This window comes from Entelurus aequoreus, linkage group LG04, assembly GCF_033978785.1.
Source record: "Entelurus aequoreus isolate RoL-2023_Sb linkage group LG04, RoL_Eaeq_v1.1, whole genome shotgun sequence".
Classification (NCBI taxonomy): Eukaryota; Metazoa; Chordata; class Actinopteri; order Syngnathiformes; family Syngnathidae; genus Entelurus; species Entelurus aequoreus.
This window is the reverse complement of record NC_084734.1, coordinates 47,775,238-47,797,782: the sequence shown is the minus strand read 5'-3', so window position 1 is coordinate 47,797,782 and position 22,545 is coordinate 47,775,238. Positions and strand designations below refer to the sequence as shown.

Below are 22,545 nucleotides of genomic sequence, written 5' to 3'. Positions count from 1 at the left end.
GACTGCATGCGCGTCCACATCACAGATGGTGTCAAAAAACAAGTGAAGCACACCGAAGAAGAATAATTCGAGGGATTTGTAGATGAGTAATAACTTCAGAAAGTGAGCTTTAAATGTTTATTTTGTGTGTTGTGTGACACTAACGTATGAGCAACGTTGAGTTATTGATGTTGCTATTGCTCTGCACTATTTTGAGTGTTACTATTTTTGTGATTGCACATTTGCACATTACATTTTGGGAGTGAACAGAGTTGTTAGAACGCTGGTTTGTAATATATTATTAAAGTTTTACTGACCTATCTGACTGTTTTGTTGACATTCCCTTTAGCGTAGCGTAGGTGCGGCTAATAGCACGGGGCGGCTAACAGGTAAACAAAGTTTTGAAATATGCCGTTCATTAAACGTGCGGCTAATAACACGGGGCGCCTTATGGTGCGGAAAATACGGTATGTGAAATGGAAATTGCAGCACAACTGTCGCTCACTGAAGGAGGTTGTGCTGGTGAAGGCTCCGTGTCCGTATGAAGGTCATTTCCATCCATTTCTTCTTCCATAAGGAAGGACGATATGTGTTCCATCAGCTGTTGCCGTCGCCGTTGTCTGCTCTCATATTGGCGGAGTTTAGCAGTAAGTCGAGTAATTTCGTCTGTCTCCTCCTTTTCCTTTACTGATACTGATTCCATTAGTTTCCTGAGTGAAGAAACATTCAGCATGTCGACTGATGTGGCACGATGTGAGGTTACTCGGTCATCTATTTGAAGCAATGCATCTGCTTGGCTACTGTTCACTGCGGCTGCTGCTCCTCTCTGCTCCTCCATCTCGGCAGGGGGGGAGGAAAGGGCAGGTCGGTGCACATTATAGGCAAGAAAGTAGTCTTCAAGATGTTTTGGGGTGCGGCGTTCCCTCACCGATCGGCCTCGTACATCAGGATGGAATGGAGACGCAGATTCATCCTCTGATGACATTTCCATTGTAGCCAATTATATCCGGCTCGAAGGACCTTGGTTGAGTATTAAACTCTGCGACTAGTTTTTTCGGATATTGACCACGTTGGGGTTCCGGTCAGAGAACACACAGTCATCATTTGGACTCCTCCAACTTTAATGGTGCATATTGGTGTAGGTTCATTTAGTTAGTTAGTTAGTATCTGTAAACCACAAGCAAACACCCATCAACATTTATGTCATTTAAATAAACAACAATATATATATATATGCCTATATATATGCTCAAAGTAAAATACTACAGACATAATATATTGCATTTCCACAATGGCATATGAGCTAGCCACATTAGCAGCAGCAATGCTATCCTTAACAGGGAGATGTTAGCTCATAGCATTCCGACAACACATCTTCAATAATATTATTAAAACACCCCTAAATGTTACACAAACACAGTGATGTTTATTAATAAACTAAATTAGTCTTATATAATAATCAACATACTCACATCGTCAAAGACTAGAGCACCGATTAAACGTAGCAGAGAAAACAAGTCAGCACACATTAACACACGTCAAAAGGGAAGCGGAAGTGACCCCTACAGGAAGGAAGTGGAAGTGACACTGTCATGAAATGCTTCAAAATAAAGTATCTGAAACGTAGATAACATGGGGAATTCTTAACACTTAGTTTGTGTCTCCTTTGTTCGTTCTCTCGTGAAAAAGCGCTCCACAACACAGTGGACTTTTCTTCATCAAAGAATACTAGGTTAGGTCAAACTCCACCCAAGCCAGCAGTGTCCATCAACTAAACAAGCACACCCTTTTATGTGTCCATCATGGTTCCTGCACGATTCTGCAAACTGTTGTGGAAAATCTAATGAACTTACACACACGCACACGCATACACACACACACACACACACACACATGCACACACACACACACACAGTAATAGTTTCAAGGCTGGCCCAGCAGTTTTGTGGAAAATATGACTGCCTTCTTGTCTTTTCCACTGGCAATTTACACCAACAGGACGTCTGTTTTTCCCTCCTAAACTTGCCTCCTCCTTTCCTCATTTTCTCTCATAAATGGTAACACGCTGCTCCGACAGCTGCTGTACTGTATTTACATTACATTTACTGTACAAGGCTGTGGAACATGGAATTTTTTGGCACTCTCAATTAATGCTGTGTCACTTTGTGTTGCCGGCGACCACAAGTCTTGTGTGTGTGTGTGTGTGTGTGTGTGTGTGTGTGTGTGTGTGTGTGTGTGTGTGTGTGTGTGTGTGTGTGTGTGTGTGTGTGTGTGTGTGTGTGTGTGTGTGTGTGTGTGTGTGTGTGTGTGTGTGTGTGTGTGTGTGTGTGATGTGTGTTCTTCCCCTTCTTTCCTGTCTTCTTTATTTCCTAACCTGCTTCCCTGTCTGTTGCATCTTTATTAATTTTCTTGATTCCCTGTCTCCTACGTCCTCATTTCCTTTCTTGCTTCCTTATCTCCTTCATCCTTATTTCCTCCCATACTACCCTGTCTCCTGCATCCTTATTTCCTCCCATGCTTCTCTGTCTCTTTCATCCTTATTTACTTGCTTGCTTCCCTGTCTCCTACATCCTTATTTCCTCACATGCTTCCCTGTCTGCTACATCCTTATTTCCTTTATTGCTTCCATGTCTCTTACATCCTTATTTCCTTTTTTGCTTCCATGTCTCTTACATCCTTATTTCCTTTATTGCTTCCATGTCTCTTACATCCTTATTTCCTTTCTTGCTTCCCTGTCTGCTACATCTTTATTTCCTTTATTGCTTCCATGTCTCTTACATCCTTATTTCCTTTTTTGCTTCCCTGTCTACTACATCCTTATTTCCTTTATTGCTTCCATGTCTCTTACATCCTTATTTCCTTTTTTGCTTCCATGTCTCTTACATCCTTATTTCCTTTATTGCTTCCATGTCTCTTACATCCTTATTTCCTTTATTGCTTCCATGTCTCTTACATCCTTATTTCCTTTCTTGCTTCCCTGTCTGCTACATCCTTATTTCCTTTATTGCTTCCATGTCTCTTACATCCTTATTTCCTTTTTTGCTTCCCTGTCTGCTACATCCTTATTTCCTTTATTGTTTCCATGTCTCTTACATCCTTATTTCCTTTTTTGCTTCCATGTCTCTTACATCCTTATTTCCTTTATTGCTTCCATGTCTCTTACATCCTTATTTCCTTTCTTGCTTCCCTGTCTGCTACATCCTTATTTGCTTTATTGCTTCCCTCGCTCCTACATCCTTATTTCCTTTCTTGCTTCCCTGGCTCCTACATCCTTATTTCCTTTATTGCTTCCATGTCTCCTATATCCTTATTTCATTTCTTGCTTCCCTGGCTCCTACATCTTTATTTCCTTTATTTCTTCCCTGGCTCCTACATCCCTATTCCTTTTTTTGCTTTCCTGTCTCCTGCATCCTTATTTCCTCTCCTGTTTTCCTGTCTCCTGCATCCTTATTTCCTCCCCTGCTTTTCTGTCTCATGCATCATTTTTTCCTCCCCTGCTTCCCTGTCTCTTGTATCCTAATTTCCTGTCCTGCTTTCCTGTCTCCTGCATCCTTATTTCCTTGCTTGCTTCCCTTTGTCCTGCATCTTAATTCGTAAAGTTGCATCCTCCCTTCCTCACCTTTTGTATTGTAGTATTTTTGCTGATATATTATAGTTTTTTAAAGAATATTTTGAGTCGATAGGAAGTTGGTAGAAAGATTTTATAGCAGCGATTCAACAACCATGACCTTGGAAGGCCAACTACTTCCTCCGCCCACACACACACACACACACACACACACACACACACACACACACACACACACACACACACACACACACATACACACACGCACACAAATATACAGCTGGTGCTGCCGCCGCCTACACACAGATTTCTCTAACAAAAATTTCTAGTCATGTAATAGACTTCCCCTGCAATGTGGCTCACATCTCGTGTGTGTGTGTGTGTGTGTGTGTGTGTGTGTGTGTGTGTGTGTGTGTGTGTGTGTGTGTGTGTGTGTGTGTGTGTGTGTGTGTGTGTGTGTGTGTGTGTGTGTGTGTGTGTGTGTGTGTGTGTGTGTGTGTGTGTGTGTGTGTGTGCGTGCATGTGCTGATCTGAGTTGAGATGAAGATCATTTAATTGATCTTACCTAAGTTTGATTGGCCTTCTGGTTTTAATAAAATGTCTCCTTTTTGTTCGTCTCCATGGCGACGCAGGTGTGATTGGCATCTCTAAATGAAACCAGTAACATGGCCACATGCGTAGGGGCAGCAGGCACTTTAAGTCCGTTTAAGTCTTCTTTGCACATAAAGTTGCGTAAGATTCTTAATGGTTTCAGGAATCGCTCACAGTGTTGATGTCGTGCAGGTGCCTTGCTCAATGGCTGAATTCCATCCTTTCAAATGTCCAATATTTTTTAATCGTCATACTTGTTGTTATTAATGGGACAACATTAAAAACAAGCTTATTATTTCTAGCCTAACACTCTTGATGATTCTTCCTCCTGCGTTCTATTTAGTTTTTCTTCTCCAGGAAGACATTCACGGACAAAATGGTTTAATTCCACACAAGAGAAAGTATGAGCATGTCTGTATAAAGTGATTGTTGATCAGTCGTGGAACATCAATTCAAGTCTGCATATGTAGAAATTAAAGCTTTAAATAAGAACTATAATATCGTTGACAAAGACACTTTAACCAATTTCTATTTGTTAGTTTTTTTCTATACCTGAAATCTTAATTTATTTTAAAATCAAATATAACGGAAGACAATAGATTACTTTTTAAAGTTTTCTCATCTAATAATTATAATAATGAAAAAAAAAATCCTGGGGTATGTACAAGTTGGTTTATTTGGCAAATATTTCAATTATTCTTCAATATTAATTAGTGGCCACTACTTTAATTTTACTTTAATTTAAATTATTATCTGAATTAGTTATTAATAGTAGTTTTTGTTATGTTTTATGAAAATATACTTTATATTTTATTTTCATAGGTTTTCAAATGGTAGGACTGACTATTGATTATTGCTATTTTTTAGCGTCTCACACACGCATACTCACACACGTCCCCATATTCCCCCTATAAAGTTGCACACTGGAAACTTCCTGTTTAAACAGCGAGCTCCAGTTGCAGATCGCCTGCAGCCGGGACGCTATTTAATACTTATAATTGTTGTTATTTTGATGAAGCCACAGGCAACACACGTTTCCGTGCTCTTACATGATTATTCTTGGCACTTTCAATTGTTACTACACTACCTTCTCTACTGTAGTCCCCTTAGCACATGGTTCTCAGACTCGTGGCCCGCAGGCCAATTGCGTTTAATGTCAGTGCGGCCCGCTAGTTTTATATAAATAGCACTTTAAAGTGTTGTGTGCGGATCTGATTGAACCTACTGGGGTACTGTAACTGGCTCTTGGGGGCTGGACATCGACCGGGCTTGATGCAAGCAGAGGGGAGTTGAGATGCAGAAGAGAAAGCCTTCATGAAGAAGGATAGAGTGGTTGTTCCTGTGTTAAGTGATCCCAAAAGGCTCATGGACTTATTAGGTTTTCTTGTTGTTACCACACATGAGCTTCATGTACTGAACAAGAAGTTACAAGGCCAGGGGAAACTCGTCATTGCTGCCTATGACAACGTGAGAGCATTCTCCACAAAACGTGAGGGTTCCAAGTTCAATCCCTCCTTCTCCCATCCTAGTCACTGCCGTTGTGTCCTTGGTCCAAATACATTACCCACTTGCTCCCAGTGCCACCCACACTGGTTTAAATGTAACTTAGATAATGGGTTTCACTATGTAAAGTGCTTGAAGTCACTAGAGAAAAGCGCTATATTATTATAATTCACTTCAGGAGTATGTTGGTGCCATTTTGAAGCCACAGGAGGAATTTTATCACAGATTTGCAGACTTCAAGACAGACAGAGCCGCATTTCAAATGTTTGCGGACCCCTTGTCCTTTGATGTGCAAGATGCTCCTGTGCCTTAATGGAGCTCATTGACCTGCGATGCAACCCTGACCTCAGAGCCAAGTTCCATTTTTGGGAGAATTGATCCCCAGCTTCCCTGAGCGTTCACGCGGACCATGAGCCTTTTGGGGAGGACATACTTGTGCGAAAAGCTCTTCACCACCTTGAATTTCAATAAGTCCAAGTACAGGTCAGAATTAGGCCATGTTTACACTAAGCCAGATAAGGTAATTCAGGGTAAATCCCACCTAACTTTATCCGTGTCCACACACAACAATGCCACCGTTTAAGACCCCCGCTCTCCTCCATCCGTTGGCGAAACGCAACCTAGTATGCATGCGCTGATTTATTTTTTTTTAAATCCACCTGAGCATCCATCTACTCCAAGATCTCCAGTAGATGACTTTATTTCACTGTGATGTTGTTATTTAAAATAGCTATATTGTAAATAGTTTGCTGTGCATTTTACATTTGTTTGCTGTATTTTGTGTGCAAGTTTTTAAATTAAAATGTATCTCCTTTGAACAAAATCCAGTGTTTTGGTATTTCAATTAATTAGAATCCAGTGTTTTGTGGGGCCCTATTGTATTGAATCACACCTGAGCCATCATACATGAATCAAATCTTTAATCGACATGAGAGAGTACACAATGCGATAAAGAACATTTTACAACAATTACAACAATTAATCTAGGGATCTAAATATCTGGTCAGGACACTCCTCACTCTTTTGCCTTCACCTTCATTTTCCATTTTTGCAATCCAGCCTGTGCTTGGAGACTGAAAATGGCGGCCGTACACCAAGGCGGCAAACACGGACTGCTCGTTAAGTGGCTCCTTCATGCCTTCACAGTAATTATGGAGTACAAAACAAGCATACCAACGAATGGTAGGTCAGTCTGGCTAATGTCCATGGGGCGTCGCAGTGAACCAAAGCGTGCCTTCAGTCGTCCAAATGCACACTAGATGACCATGCAGGCCATAAAGCAATATTTGTAGTCACACACTGCCTGTATCACATCCACGGGAGGAAGGGACAAAGTTTTTCGGTAAGTAGAATCACAGCTGACCCGGACATTCGAAAGTTCTCTTGCCGTCTGAGATGTGTTGTATCCGAAATAGCTGCAATCGACCGTTGCCTTCTCTTAAGGTATTCATGTGTGATTTCCAAAAGCGTCTGTACATGTACAAGAAGGAGAAACACGGGCATGTCTGCATGATCCGCCTCCATCTTTGTTGTGAAGCTGGCTGTGGCGCGTTCTTTCTGATGTCACTTTCTGTGTGGGGCACGGTCTTTCTAGCGTCACTTCCTGTGTGGGCGTGGTCTTTCTGGCATCACTTCCTCTCCGAACTCAGCTTGTAAACGATCAATGAGTCCATACAAAGCTAAGTGCCGGAGATTCAAGAAATACACGGCGGACTTACCCGTGTAAAAATTTGTCCGAGGAGGGGAACCTTAAACGCTGGTTTAGTGTGGCTGAAACGGGGCTTAGGCTAAATAATCATTCATTTAGGTGTTATCTGGCTTAGTGTAGGCATAGCCTTACTGATGATTATCTTCAAGCCATACTGAGGGTCGAAAATGCTTCCTCCCTCAAGCCTAATGTGGCTAAGCTATGTGAGAATAAGCGCTGCCAGGTCTCTAGCAGCAGGAGTAGGCAAGAAAAGCTTTGTTCAGAAGAAGAGTTCATGTTCTTCAATGTTCCATTCAAGTTCACAAGAACCCATTGAGGTTAAAGAACTGTTAGTAAAGACGTTTGAATCAGAATACAGCAGATATAGAAGACTGAAGAAACCATGCAGTTTCTGAGAATTTTTAGAGAAATCTAACTAATATTATCATTTTTATTTTATTATTTATTACCAGTGTTGGGTTAGTTACTGAAAACCAGTAACTAGGTACAGTTACTAGTTACTTTATTTCCAAAGTAACTCAGTTAGTAACTCAGTTACTTACACCAAAAAGTAATGCGTTACTGTGAAAAGTAACTATTTAGTCCCTTCTTCTACTTTTTTTTTTAAGCTCCCATTAATGCCCTTTTAGCCTTCATTTCAATACTGTTATTGTACTGGAGAATAATACAATGCGTTGATCAACTTGACATGCATTTGCATCACTGAACTCTGCTAAGCAATGTGGTCTACATACAACACACAAAGACAAAGATATGTTTCAAAGGGCCAATTTATTTCAGGCCAGAACAAATTGACAAAACTATTTTAAATAGCTGCAACATAACATACATAAGTAACAAACAGCATAATAACACTAACACTAACCACGTTAAATACAGATTCCGAACTAACAAAGGTCTTAACTTCTTCTCTTTCTATGCCACATCAATATGGAATGCACTCCCAACAGGTGTAAAATAAAGGGCATCTCTATCCTCCTACCCTAAACTAACACCCCCCCAACCCCCCTTCCACATAATACCTCTTCGGATTGTAAATAATCAAATGTAGACACTTTTTCTTATACTTTCTGATCTCTCTCTCTGTGTCCACTACTTGCTGTACATATCCTACCAAGTCAGTCCTACACTGTTCCAATGTCCATTTCTCTGATGATGCAATTGTTGATGCTGATTGTTGATGACTGAAGTGTTGATACCAACCAAAACTACCCCCCCCCCTCCATATCCCACAACCCGGATTGTAAATAATGTAAATAATTCAATGTATATACTCTGATGATTATCTTGTGTGATGACTGTATTATGATGTTAGTATATATGTGATAGTATATATCTGTATCATGAATCAATTTAAGTGGACCCCGACTTAAACAAGTTGAAAAACTTATTGGGGTGTTACCATTTAGCGGTCAATTGTACGGAATATGTACTGTACTGTGCAATCTACTAATACAAGTTTCAATCAATCAATCAATCAATCAACAACATAGATGTAAACCTGGCTTCACCTAAGGAAGGCACACGTGACATACACAAAGCTTAACCAGGCAGATTTGAGTTGTTGTTTTGGGCAGTAGATGGGATCTTTGATCCAAGACACAACTTACATTTAATTAAAATGTTCTTTTCTTTGTGCTCGACAAAAGAAAAGAAGTGAGAATAGCTCATACTTGCCAACCCTCCCGAATTTCAGTGCCTCTCCCCGGGACAACCATTCTCCCCAATTTCTCCCGATTTCCAGCCGGACTTAAGGCACGCCCCCTCCAGGTCCGTGCAGACCTGAGTGAGGACAGCCTGTCATCACGTTTGCTTGGCCAACCAAAAAGTAACCACAGAACACTATACCCGTGTACCGTATAGTCGTATAGTGTTCTGTGGTTACTCTTTGGTTGGCCAACGGTTTACGTTGTATTGCGCACCTCCCTCCTCTCCCCTTCCCACACCCAGACACACACACACACAGGGAGCAGAGGAAGAATCAGAAGCACGTCACTCCAGCGCTGTAATAAAACACACTCAGATCTTCTGTTTCTAGCTGATACTACATAAAAAATAACGTATAATAACGCAGTAATGCATCATGTAGTAACGGTAACTGAGTTACTGAATATAAAAAATAACGCCATTTTAAACATTTAACTCATTCCTTTACAGAATAAACACATTTGAAAAAACAAGTGCAACTGTACTTATTTGCACAAAAGTGTTAACATTGTATTTCCATGGCATATTGCATTGTAACTAGTTCCACAGCAGTTTCTATCCTGTTCTTACCTTATCTCATTGATCTCATCTCATACTGTATGTGTGTTTATGTGTGCATTCACATGAAAAACATAACAAATACATGAACATAACAATGAACAGAGTTGTACTTTTTAGATGTCAGGGTCCTATGCAATATGTACACATATTCTTAATATAGTATACATTTTAACTGACCTTTATTTGACTGTTTGTCTTTTTATAGGTGGCTAAAATATGCGGTTCTACTGACTGCCGTCTAACGTTACGTTACTGTGTGTGATACATCAATCAATCAATCAATCAATGTTTATTTATATAGCCGTAAATCACAAGTGTCTCAAAGGGCTGATACATTGACTAACGTAACATTATGTATAGGTACCTCATGCAACCCTGCTTAAAAAAAAATCACTTGACAAAAAGTATGAATAAGGTAGCGAACTGCAGTGGACGCAACAGTTTGCGTCTTTGCAATGACGACCATAGACATCTTATAAGTAGATGCAGCATTGGCTGCTGTGACGTGAGAAATTTGGCTGCCATCTTGAAGTGGTGATGAGCAGCCTAAACTGACAGTTGACAGGTAGAAAACAAAGAAGTCCTGCTCAAATGAGCGGACTGTTGAAAATCGGAATCGGGGGATTACTTTTCACAAGTAAGATTTAACATTAACGTACTATTGGTTGTATTTTGTGAAAATAATATTACCACAGACTTGAGAAGGAGCAAAGATCTTCAATATTTGTATGTGAAAATCACAAAGAAATCTTCTGGGGGAGGATGACGCCCTACAGGGGTTTGGTTTACAAACTTTCAGCCCCACCTAAAACAAAATTCACCAGCCGCCACTGATCATGAAGTGTTCTCATTTTAGGCAAAGTATAAGACAATACTTTCTTAACAGTATAATTGTAACCAGGAATAAGTCTTCAAGTAACAATATTCAAATACTAACATTGTTAGGTAAGACAGAATTTGGTTTTATTTTGAATCCAGTGAAACAAATTGGTGGTTTTAGCTGATATAAAGACTTTCAGGTGTTTATATATGTTTATGTTTAAGTATTTGGCAGACGCTTTTATCCAAAGCGACATACATAAAAAATAAAATGTGTCAAGACAGAATAAACTCTCTGCTGCTGCAGCAACAGAGATACAGTCTATAGGTCCCTAAGATACTGTATATAGATATCTAATGTATTCATACATTGTTTATGTAGAATATACGCATGTTTATATAACCTAATCATATTGTTTAAGTTAAGTTAAAGTACCAATGATTGTCACACACACTCGGTGTGGTGAAATTTGTCCTCTGCATTTGACCCATCCCCTTGTTCACCCCCTGGGAGGTGAGGGGAGCAGTGGGCAGCAGCGGTGGCTGCGCCCGGGAATCATTTTTGGTGATTTAAACCCCAATTCCAACCCTTGATGCTGAGTGCCAAGCAGGGAGGTAATGGGTCCATTTCTTATAGTCTTTGGTATGACTCAGCCGGGGTTTGAACTCAGAACCTACCGATCTCAGGGCGGACACTCTAACCACTAGGCCACTGAGTTTCTTGAATTTAAAAATAGCTGACCGTTTTTTTCCCCCTTCTCTGGGATTATATTCCCAGTTTTGATCTGGGATGTCTGGTCACTTATAGCAGTGGTCCCCAACCTTTTTGTAACTTTTTTTTATATATTTTTTTTGTCATAAAAAAATACAATCATGTGTGCTTACGGACTGTATGCCTGCAGACTGTATTGATCTATATTGATGTATAATGTAGGAACCAGAAATATTAATAACAGAATGATTTAATTTAAAAAAAACAAAAAAACAATCTATTTATTTATTTATTTATTTTATTTCTTGTGCGGCCTATGTGGACCAATCGATCCACGGACCGGTAACGGGCAGAGCCCGGTGGTTGGGTACCACTGACTTATAGCATATACGAATATTCTATTACTGTTAAGCAAACTATGAATAATAAAACATCTGTCTTTTATCATAGCTACACGTATGACAAAAAAATGCGTGAAAATCAGTGGTATTCAGTGAGGTAAAATGAATTAAATGCGCTGACAGTTCATTGCTCCTGCCAAATGAATTGCACTGAGTGGAGCGGATCACCACTCCAAGATGGTGGCCCCGCGTCTCGTCAGCGCCAGTAGGCAGTAGCGCTCGATGCTGCGTACCCTTATAAGATTTTTATGGTTATAACGTTAGCAGTGAGTTTACAGCCTCACTGATTTAACTACACAGCAAATAAAAGTTATGTTACTTAGCCAATAAACGTTAGCTTACATTCAAAACTTACCGTTCTGTGTGCAACTTCAAATGTCGAACGAAGTTGGAAGTTGCTGCAATTCGTTTTTTGTTGACCAAGTCGTAGTTTTAATACCCGAACGAAACTATATTTGCCGTCATTTTTCCTCCCTGGCGCGTTGTTTGAGGGCTATTCTTCGTTGGTTGTCCTGCAATTTGATTGGATGAATGCTGTGGGACGAAAACAACGTGGATCTAATTTGATTGGATGTTGTACTGACAGGCAGCACACACGCTGACACACACACAATGAAAGATACGCAGCGCTCTTGAATAACTTTTTAATCGTTGGGTTTTGGGGAATGTAGCAAGTCATGTCAAGTCAAAAGGCTCAAGTCCAAGTGAAGTCACAAGTCATTGATGTTAAAGTCCAAGTCCAGTTGCAAGTCTCTTTACATTTTGTCAAGTCGAGTCTAAAGTCATCAAATTCATGACTCGAGTCTGACTCGAGTCCAAGTCATGTGACTCGAGTCCACACCTCTGGCAGGAAGTAACCGATCGCTTCCAGTATGTTTCTGTCCTTGTGTGCGCATGCAGGTCCGTGTCCCACTTCCTGAAAGGCCAGAGTAAAACATGTTAAACACGCTCCACACTGAGTAAAATCACACACCGCGTTGATTGTCATCCAGAGATGATACCAGCAGGTCGTGCAACGACTCTGTACACGGCAATGTGATGGTCGCAATGGTGACACGACTTAGATGATTGTTAGCTACCTCGTCAGCAGAATTATGCAACAACGTCGTAACCGATACCGAGGGGTTCATGCATGGACTGAGAGAGAATGCAATAAAATCCACATCAAGGTACAGATTTTGCAGGGCGGTTTGAACTTTGTAGTGTGCATTACTGCCACTTACAGGCTTGGAGTAAAACTTATGATTTTTCAATCAAACAAGTCAAGTTTAGGATTGTCGGACCTTGGTAGAGGTTTGCTCTCTGTGTAGTCCAATAGAAGATTTGAAAGTGTAAATGCTGATTTGTCTTTTGTGTGTAGGCAGAGTCTGATACACAAATAACATGGTGACATCCATACTGGACATCTGTCCTTTTTTTTGTTTGTCTTCTTCCAATTCTCTTCCCACCATCAACGCAGTGTACGGTGTCTAGCGCTGTGCCTTTGGTACCCCAATAGAAGGTTATTGTTTTGTTGCGCTACAACTCATCAATGTTAATGTCAAATGTGCTTCATGCAGAGAAAAGACCAAACTGATGCTGATGTTCATGATTTTAGTCAGAAAGAAAACAAACGCTTGTGTGAAAGTTACTATTTTTAAACTGAGCATTACCTTCTGTTCTGACCTACCTACTACTTGATGTTCTTGTCAAGCCTTTTGTCAGCCCACACACACACACACATACACACACACAGGATACCGGAAGCCATGTCTCTCCTACCCACTACATGGAAGGCACGGGTATGCGTATGTATCAAGCTGTATTTAACTGTCATTCAGGCTGCACTCTGACACCATTCAGCTCTTTAATTACGTCAACATATTTCTGTAAATAAATCTGCTGCAAACAGTCAGAGACAAGAAAATATGACATCATAGGCCATTCCACCCGGTCTTTACGATTTTGTCTTTTTCCAACTATAAATTTGATATCACATGTATGCAAAAGCTCAAAATGTTGACTTGATTTTATAGTTTTGCAAGCTTTCTAAGATGAAGATGACTCATTTGAGCAACAGGATTGAATATAACAGGACTAAAAGTGACAGGAGTGAGTTTTTAGCATAGAATTTGCAAATGCAATCCAGCTTTGTTTACCAAAGTGCTGTACATAAGAATTACTAAAATACAAAATAGAAGGAACAGAAACTAAGACAAAGACACAGCTAAAAAAAACACCTAAAATAACATTAAGACATACAAATGTGGATATAAAGAATACCTGAAATAAACTGCAATAAAAACAAATGGTTTCAATAAAAAAACGAAGCTAAAACCAAATAAAATAATACACGAGTAAAAATGTAATTAAAATTAACAACTTAAAAAGTGTCAATGGCCAAAGAAAAAAGATTATTTAAAAACAGACAGTGACAAGGCCTCTCTGATATTCAAAGCTAAATAATTCCACTGTTTTGGGGCTACAACAGCACGGTCATCTTTGAGCTTCCTTTTTGTCTTTGGCACATTGAAAAGCAAGTGCAAATAGGGTATAATAATAATTTAGCTGCATGGCATTTATAAATAACAAAATACTTATATATATCCTCCCCCAAAAAATTATGTAACAGGACGATGCTGAAATTTTACCCCCCTTTTTCTATTAAATGTGTATATATTAGGGTTGTCAAAAGTATCGATACTTAGATACAAAGTCGATACCAACACGCAAAAATTACACCAATACCAGCTTTTTTCAGTATTTTCAGTACTTAATAATGTACGTCTTTTTTTTCTTCGCAAGCCACGTCAATTCTCAACGTGTGAGCATTGAATCAGCGCAGAAAGAACGACTGATTATCTAGTGTTTCCATCTGTTTATTTGTAGAAAGTCTGTCACAAATGTGGATTTGGCGCTTTGTGTTTGTCCTCGCTCATAAACAAATTACAATGTAACTGTGGCAGTATGCATTGTAACTTGCATCGAACACTTCACAACACACCTGCTTCGCCAGAGAAAGACGTAGCAGAAGATTTCCGTGTTGCCACTTAAGAGGTACGCATTCAAAGTGAATCGAGAGAAGGAAGTGACAGAGTATAGTCTGTCTTACGTCATGCATTTGTTTACTAATCAAATATAAGCAGCCATGATAGGATAAGTGTTTGCTGTGCACTAAAGCTGCTGTTTAATTTACATGGTGGCACTTAATTTTATCTTGCACTTGTGTTACTGTGGTGTTATACCACCTCTGCTTGATGCACAGCTTGCTTTTCTCTGTATTTTATTGTTTTTTACCTGAGCAAACAACAGTAAATACCTAGTAGCTTTTCCAAACGTGTTTTGTTTAAATCTTTTCTTAAAGTTTATGGATTGCAATGCCTTGAAAATATTAGTATAGTTCTACTATTTGCTCATAATTAATACATGAACCGCCTGTTTTGTATGTCTATTTAAAAAATAAACACACAACATTATTCTGGCATGATACATGATCCATTTTTTTTTTCACCATGCAAAGTTTCCATCCGCATCGAATGGCATCAAATCCTAATCCATATCCTAAGTATTGTTAGTGAATCGTATCGTAACTAGGGCTGCAACAACTAATCGATTAAATCTATTAAAATCGATTATAAAAATAGTTGCCGATTAATTTAGTCATCGATTCGTTGGATCTATGCTATGCGCATGCGCAGAGGCTTTTTTTTAAAAAAATTATTTTTTTATTTATTTTTTTATAAACCTTTATTTATAAACTGCAACATTTACAAACAGCTGAGAAACAATAATCAAAATAAGTATGGTGCCAGTATGCTGTTTTTTTTCAATAAAATACTAGAAAGGATAGAAATGTAGTTTGTCTCTTTTATCCCATTATTAATCGATTAATCGAAGTAATAATCGACAGATTAATCAATTATCAAATTAATCGTTAGTTGCAGCCCACTGTCAGTAACTACAGTTGGTCGCTACATCTGTAAGTGCAAGTTAAAACTCTCCTATGCAAGGCGAAAACCGTTTATCAACAACACCCAGAAACGCCGTCGGCTTCGCTGGGCCTGAGCTCATCTAAGATGGACTGATACAAAGTGTAAAAGTGTTCTGTGGTCTGACGAGTCCACATTTAAAATTGTTTTTGGAAACTGTGGACGTCGTGTCCTCCGGACCAAAGAGGAAAAGAACCGTCCGGATTGTTATAGGCGCAAAGTTGAAAAGCCAGCATCTGTGATGGTATGGGGGTGTATTAGTGCCCAAGACATGGGTAACTTACACATCTGTGAAGGCGCCATTAATGCTGAAAGGTACATACAGGTTTTGGAGCAACATATGTTGCCATCCAAGCAACGTTACCATGGACGCCCCTGCTTATTTTAGCAAGACTATGCCAAGCCACGTGTTACATCAACGTGGCTTCATAGTAAAAGAGTGCGGGTACTAGACTGGCCTGCCTGTTGTCCAGACCTGTCTCAAATTGAGGCGCATTATGAAGCCTAAAATACCACAACGGAGACCCCCGGACTGTTGAACAACTTAAGCTGTACATCAAGCAAGAATGGGAAAGAATTCCACCTGAGAAGCTTAAAAAATGTGTCTCCTCAGTTCCCAAACGTTTACTGAGTATTGTTAAAAGGAAAGGCAATGTAACACAGTGGTGAACATGCCCTTTCCCAACTACTTTGGCACGTGTTGCAGCCATGAAATTCTATTATAATTATTATTTGCAAAAAAAAAAAAATTTTATGAGTTTGAACATCAAATATCTTCTGTTTGGAGTGCATTCAATTGAATATGGGTTGAAAAGGATTTGCAAATCATTGTATTCTGTTTATATTTACATCTAACACAATTTCCCAATTCATGTGGAAACGGGGTTTGTATTTCAGCGTTCAGAATGCAGCAGTACTTGCACTTTATGACATAACAAGTTCAGTAGCCTAGTATAGACTTAAACATTGACAAACTTTAATGATCCACAAGGGAAATTGTATGGTACTTAAACAGGAAGTTGATGGGGCTAAAAGAGGAAGTGGTTAAAATAGCTTGTTGGTGCATCTGCTGCTGCATGGAGACCTACAGTGCTTAGTGCACACCTCCAGACATGCACACACAACAGGTTCTACCTTTTGTCAGTGTGGAGGAAGCCTTTTAGGTCACTCAGATGCCATGTGACGCCTCCATCAAGCCCATATGTTACTTTTTTGTCATCACCATCAACACACAAACACACATCAATTACAAACCCTGTTTCTATATGAGTTGGGAAATTGTGTTGGATGTAAATATAAACAGAATACAATGATTTGCAAATCCTTTTCAACCCATAAGCAGGGGCGTCCATGGTAACGTTGCTTGGATGGCAACATATGTTGCTCCAAAACCTGTATGTACCTTTCAGCGTTAATGGCGCCTTCACAGATGTGTAAGTTACCCATGTCTTGGGCACTAATACACCCCCATACCATCACAGATGCTGGCTTTTCAACTTTGCGCCTATAACAATCCGGATGGTTCTTTTCCTCTTTGATCCGGAGGACCACAGTTTCCAAAAACAATTTGAAATGTGGACTCGTCAGACCACAAAACACTTTTCCACTTTGTATCAGTCCATATTAGATGAGCTCAGGCCCAGCGAAGCCGACGGCGCTTCTGGGTGTTGTTGATAAACGGTTTTCGCCTTGCATAGGAGAGTTTTAACTTGCACTTACAGATGTAGCGACCAACTGTAGTTACTGACAGTGGGTTTCTGAAGTGTTCCTGAGCCCATGCGGTGATAACCTTTACACACTGATGTCGCTTGTTGATGCAGTACAGCCTGAGGGATCGAAGGTCACGGGCTTAGCTGCTTACGTGCAGTGATTTCTCCAGATTCTCTGAACCCTTTGATGATATTACGGACCGTAGATGGTGAAATCCCTAAATTCCTTGCAATAGATGGTTGAGAAAGGTTTTTCTTAAACTGTTCAACAATTTGCTCACGCATTTGTTGACAAAGTGGTGACCCTCGCCCCATCCTTGTTTGTGAATGACTGAGCATTTCATGGAATCTACTTTTATACCCAATCATGGCACCCACCTGTTCCCAATTTGCCTGTTCACCTGTGGGATGTTCCAAATAAGTGTTTGATGAGCATTCCTCAACTTCATCAGTATTAATGGCCACCTTTCCCAACTTCTTTGTCACGTGTTGCTGGCATCAAATTCTAAAGTTAATGATTATTTGCACAAAAAAAAAAAGTTTATCAGTTTGAACATCAAATATGTTGTCTTTGTAGCATATTCAACTGAAAATGGGTTGAAAATGATTTGCAAATCATTGTATTCCGTTTATATTCACATCTAACACAATTTCCCAACTCATATGGAAACAGGGTTTGTATGACCCATCTTACTGCTGTGTTTGTGTGTGTGTGTGTGTGTGTGTGTGTGTGTGTGTGTGTGTGTGTGTGTGTGTGTGTGTGTGTGTGTGTGTGTGTGTGTGTGTGTGTGTGTGTGTGTGTGTGTGTGTGTGTGTGTGTGTGTGTGTGTGTGTGCGCGTCAAAAAAGAAACACAAAACGATCCAAAGTTTACATTCCTGCTTTGAAGTATACAGTATGTTTTCACTAAGTGCTATTTTAGAGCCTGCGTTGGTCCCTCAGACGCTCACGTCACCAACACTGTTTGTTCATGTGTGCGTGTGTGTGTGTGTGTGTGTGTGTGTGTGTGTATGTGTGTGTGTGTGTGTGTGTGTGTGTGTGTGTGTGTGTGTGTGTGTGTGTGTGTGTGTGTGTGTGTGTGTGTGTGTGTGTGTGTGTGTGTGTGTGTGTGTGTGTGTGTGTGTGTGTGTGTGTGAGAGAGAGAGTGAGAACAAAACTAAAACGCAGCTTCAGCAGGTGTGTGTCTGTGTGTGCTTGTCACATTTTGGTGCAGTTATTAGAAAGCTACATCCAAACACAACACTCTGGACACTTTATTAGTACACCACGAAGTGAACAACACGATTGTGTTTATATATTAGAAACACCACTAAAGATATATCTTGTATCCTTTTTTTATTTACTTTTTCCAGCTGTACCGGTGGTTGTGTATGTATGTATGTGTGTGTGTACACGTCAGTCCTACCTTTTAGCATAAAAAAGTGAGGAGGTGAATGTGCTGGAAGGGCTGATTTTTGCCTTTTTGGCCGCCCACAGACATGATGACACGTCAGCGTCACTTCCGCCGTGCTATTTATACCAACCTTTGTGTCTTTTTAGGAACAGCGTGGGTATGCTGTGCACCAATGAGTCATTGAGTGGAGGGAGGGAGTTAGAGAAGGAGGCGTGTGGGCGGGGGAAGTGGCGGAACAGGCAAAAGCACAGATGGATGCTCAAAAAAATAACGAGGCAGAGACGCCAACGTTTGCAAAGTGGTTCTTGACAACATAATGAGTCTTTGTGAGGTGACATACTGTTGTCATCAGGAAGATTTGTAAACTAAATATCTTGTTTTGTTTATTGCAGGTGCCAGTAAGCATTGAAGCCACAAAAGATCTACAAGCACATCAAACAAGTTAGTATTGAAACCAACTAGCTATAGCTTTTAAATTATTTCCACAATTTCACATTTCTTCTTGTTCTTCCCCGCCCAGATCAACCTTCAAATGAAATAAAGTAAAAAAAAAAGACAACATGGGAAAAGGAAACATCTGACCTTTTCTATCTCCAAGCAGAGTCTTTCAGCAATGGCAGGCGTCAGATGTTTGGTTAGCATGGCTGGTAGATTTAGGACTTGGTAAACCTCTAGGAGTCGTCCTCCCATCTCCCGTCTGCTGCCCCTTCACGCTTCTCCCCAATGGAAGCTCGCAAGTCGGCTGCTGATGAGCAGAAATGCCCAAGAAAGGACATGGTCACAGAGAAGACCCCTCTGCAAAGAAAATGGGCATCTGAGCCTTCTGCGACTGCCAAACAAAGCACTTTTGCTGATCCTGGGGCACAACACTGCGAGAGTTTGCCGTGCGGCGCCAACACAGTATCAGCTCCCCAACACAAGTACTCAATCACAGGGAATTCTGGGACAGTGCAATCTGGACCCTCTGCCATTAGTGCAGTCGGAGGCCAACTATCTCAAGATCGCCAAGGGTCCTTTGCACAGGGCTTTCCAGGGGGCTACTCCTACCAGCTGGGCCAGCCTTACCCTCAACATCCCCAGACTGAGCGCTTTCTCTCGGGAGCCAAACCTCAACCAGGACTAGAGCCACACGCTTGGCCCTTTGTGGGTCAGCTGCCTTCAGATGATATGTACCCCATAGGACACCCAGGACACACTCAATCTCATGGAGCTGGGGCAAGGGCAGAGAGGTTCCCCCGGCAAAAATCTCCCAGTTTACCTAGCTCTTTCAGAACATACTTACAGTCAGGATCGGCGCCAGGAGAAGAGGTCTACGGAAAAAAAGAGCTGAAGGCCAAAAAACCCGGAAAGTATATTTGTTACTACTGTGGCCGTGCCTGCGCCAAACCTAGCGTCCTGAAGAAGCACATCCGCTCCCACACGGGCGAAAGGCCGTACCCTTGTGTTCCCTGTGGCTTTTCTTTCAAAACCAAGAGCAACCTTTACAAACACCGCAAGTCCCACGCTCACGCCATCAAAGCCGGACTTGTTCCCTTTTCAGACCTTGTCATGTCCCGCAGCAGGGATATGGATCAGGCATCGCCAGTGGGTGAGCCGGAGGTCCACTCTGATGGAGAACAGAGCACCGACACAGACGAAGAAGTTGTGGAAGGGTCCACCATGCTGATGGACAAAGACGGATCCACCACACAGATCTGCTTTGAAGTTGACAAGACTACAGGTAAAATGTTGTTTGTCTCTTAAAGAAATAAAATATTATGACATACTTCGTTTGCAACTTCCTGCTTGCATTTGTAAACAAAAAAAACGCATTAGTAATCGGTGTCGCATCTCATTTGATATAAAAAATGTGTCCTTAGATTCAGGTTGTGCACATGGGCATTCCCACACATAGAACTAGGACTTGGTTTTATTGGTTACGTCACACCAGTGCTCTTACATGTGCACCATGTCCTCCTTGTATTTGTGGCTAGGTGGTGCAGAGCCAGCCTATGCAGACTCAGCTGAAGATCAGTTTGTGGGCTCCATTAAAGTGCCTATCCTTATTGTTCCCAAGTCTGGAGGCGTCCCGTCCACAGGGATGGAGTGCCTGCCTTTCCAGGACATTAAAGGTTCCCATGCCATGATGACGTCTCTGGCTGGGAGAAGAGGACGTTCACTGGACGATTCCCACTCAGTCAAGCCAAGTTTGGCCCTTAGACTGCATGACAAAAAAGGCCAGGATTCTGACTCTGCTGCCTCCCAGTCATTGAACCTCCTCAGTCCTCACAGCAAAGGCAGCACAGACTCAGGCTACTTTTCACGATCTGAGAGTGCTGAGCAACAGATCAGCCCTCCAAATACAAACGTTAAAACATATGAGGAGATTATGTTTGGGCGGACCTGGTATTACCGCCCCAACTCCAGATCAAGGGAGTCTATCAATGTGACAATGGCTGGGGCAGACGTTAGAAGCCTGGCTAGCCTCAAACAACCAGGTGTAGTTCTGGACTTGGGAAAGATCTCTGAGGATCATATCTGTTTGAGGGGGGACATCGGGATGTCTGGAGATTCTAAACATTATCCTACTGGCCCGAGTCAGAGCAGTACAGGACTTCTAGAGCCTCCATCAGATTCCGGGCACCTAATCAGGAGCAACTCCATGCCGACATCATCTCCTCCAAACCTCAGCCTTCCTCCAGGAATACGAGGCAGCCATTCCTTTGATGAGATGATGACATCGGATGATGTGTTTTACCCACCTGGACTGCGTCGACTCCGAAGACAGGCTGCAATTGAACTTTCAGCCCACGAAGCACACATAGGAGATGCTGAGGGCTGTGGACACATGCCCAAGAACTTCACTTCATCCCTCGCTAAAAAGATCAATGAGCGCAGTCCTGCAGTCCCAGAACATTATGCCTATACTGCGTATGGCACTAAAGTAAGCATGTCTGATATAGCCACCAGAAAGAGGAGGAAAGAGACGAGTGTTGGGGATGAAGAAGACAGTCCTGGTCACTGTGACAGTAGTTGCAGTGGCTCAGTCGAGATATCCGGAGACTACAGCAGTTTTGACGGCTCCAGAGCCACCCCAACAGGGAAGGGCTCTCTTCACAGTGCTCATAGCCAGTCAGACAGCTTTGATACCTGTGCTAGCATGTGCTCAGAGGACATAGCTTTATTCACTGACGCTGAATGCAGGAAGGCAGCTGGAAACGTCATATCAGTCATCCAGCACACCAACTCTGTCAGTCGGCCAAATTCCTTTGAGAAGTCAGAGTCCTTCGAGCAGTCAGGATATCATCCCTCAGCCCCATCTAGCCAGTATTCTGAACAGTCTGACTCTGACATTTTTGAAGATGCTTTGAGTCCAGAGTCGGCCCTGCTGAGGACAGAGAGCATGGATCAGCAGCCGCAGAGTGACAGTGACTTGGCTTCCTTCTCGTCTTCATCAGCAGCAGCTTCACCCAGGCAGCCTTATCACATCCCGCACAAACTTGTCCGTCAACCCAACATCCAAGTTCCCGAGATCAGGGTGACGGACGAGAAAGATGCAGAAGCTTCGATGGCCAGGGATCAGCAGAAGCATCAGCCCCACGTAGAAGAATTCCAGCTGCCACAAAGGAGCGACACTCTGGCACAAATGCCTTCAGAAAAGCTGCCGCCAAAGAAGAAGAGATTGCGTCTTGCTGACATAGACCACTCGTCTGGGGAATCCAGCTTTGAGTCCACTTGTACCAGCCTGTCTCGCAGTCCAAGTCAGGAGAGCAATTTGTCCCACTCCTCTTCCTTCTCTATATCTTTTGACAGGGACGAAGGTCTCAAGTCGGTGTCACCCACCAAACAGGTACATTTTCCCCTTATCCACTTCCACTGATCCAAAATGCACCAAACCATTATATTTTAATGTTGTGATTTGAAACGTGTGATATTTGTGTGATTAAG

General features: G+C 41.5%; 1 protein-coding gene across 3 annotated transcripts in view; it reads left to right on the top strand.

The window, feature by feature from the left end:
- Positions 1–22,545, top strand: part of hivep2a (HIVEP zinc finger 2a) — a 141,789-nt gene that overhangs the window by 98,404 nt on the left and 20,840 nt on the right. For all 3 annotated transcript variants that reach the window (XM_062045033.1, XM_062045034.1, XM_062045032.1), the window contains 3 exons: positions 19,011–19,059; positions 19,139–20,338; positions 20,592–22,447. In XM_062045033.1, the coding sequence (XP_061901017.1) occupies positions 19,342–20,338; positions 20,592–22,447 (2,853 nt within the window). In that variant the 5' untranslated portion in view covers positions 19,011–19,059; positions 19,139–19,341. The remainder of the gene's footprint in view (positions 1–19,010; positions 19,060–19,138; positions 20,339–20,591; positions 22,448–22,545) is intronic.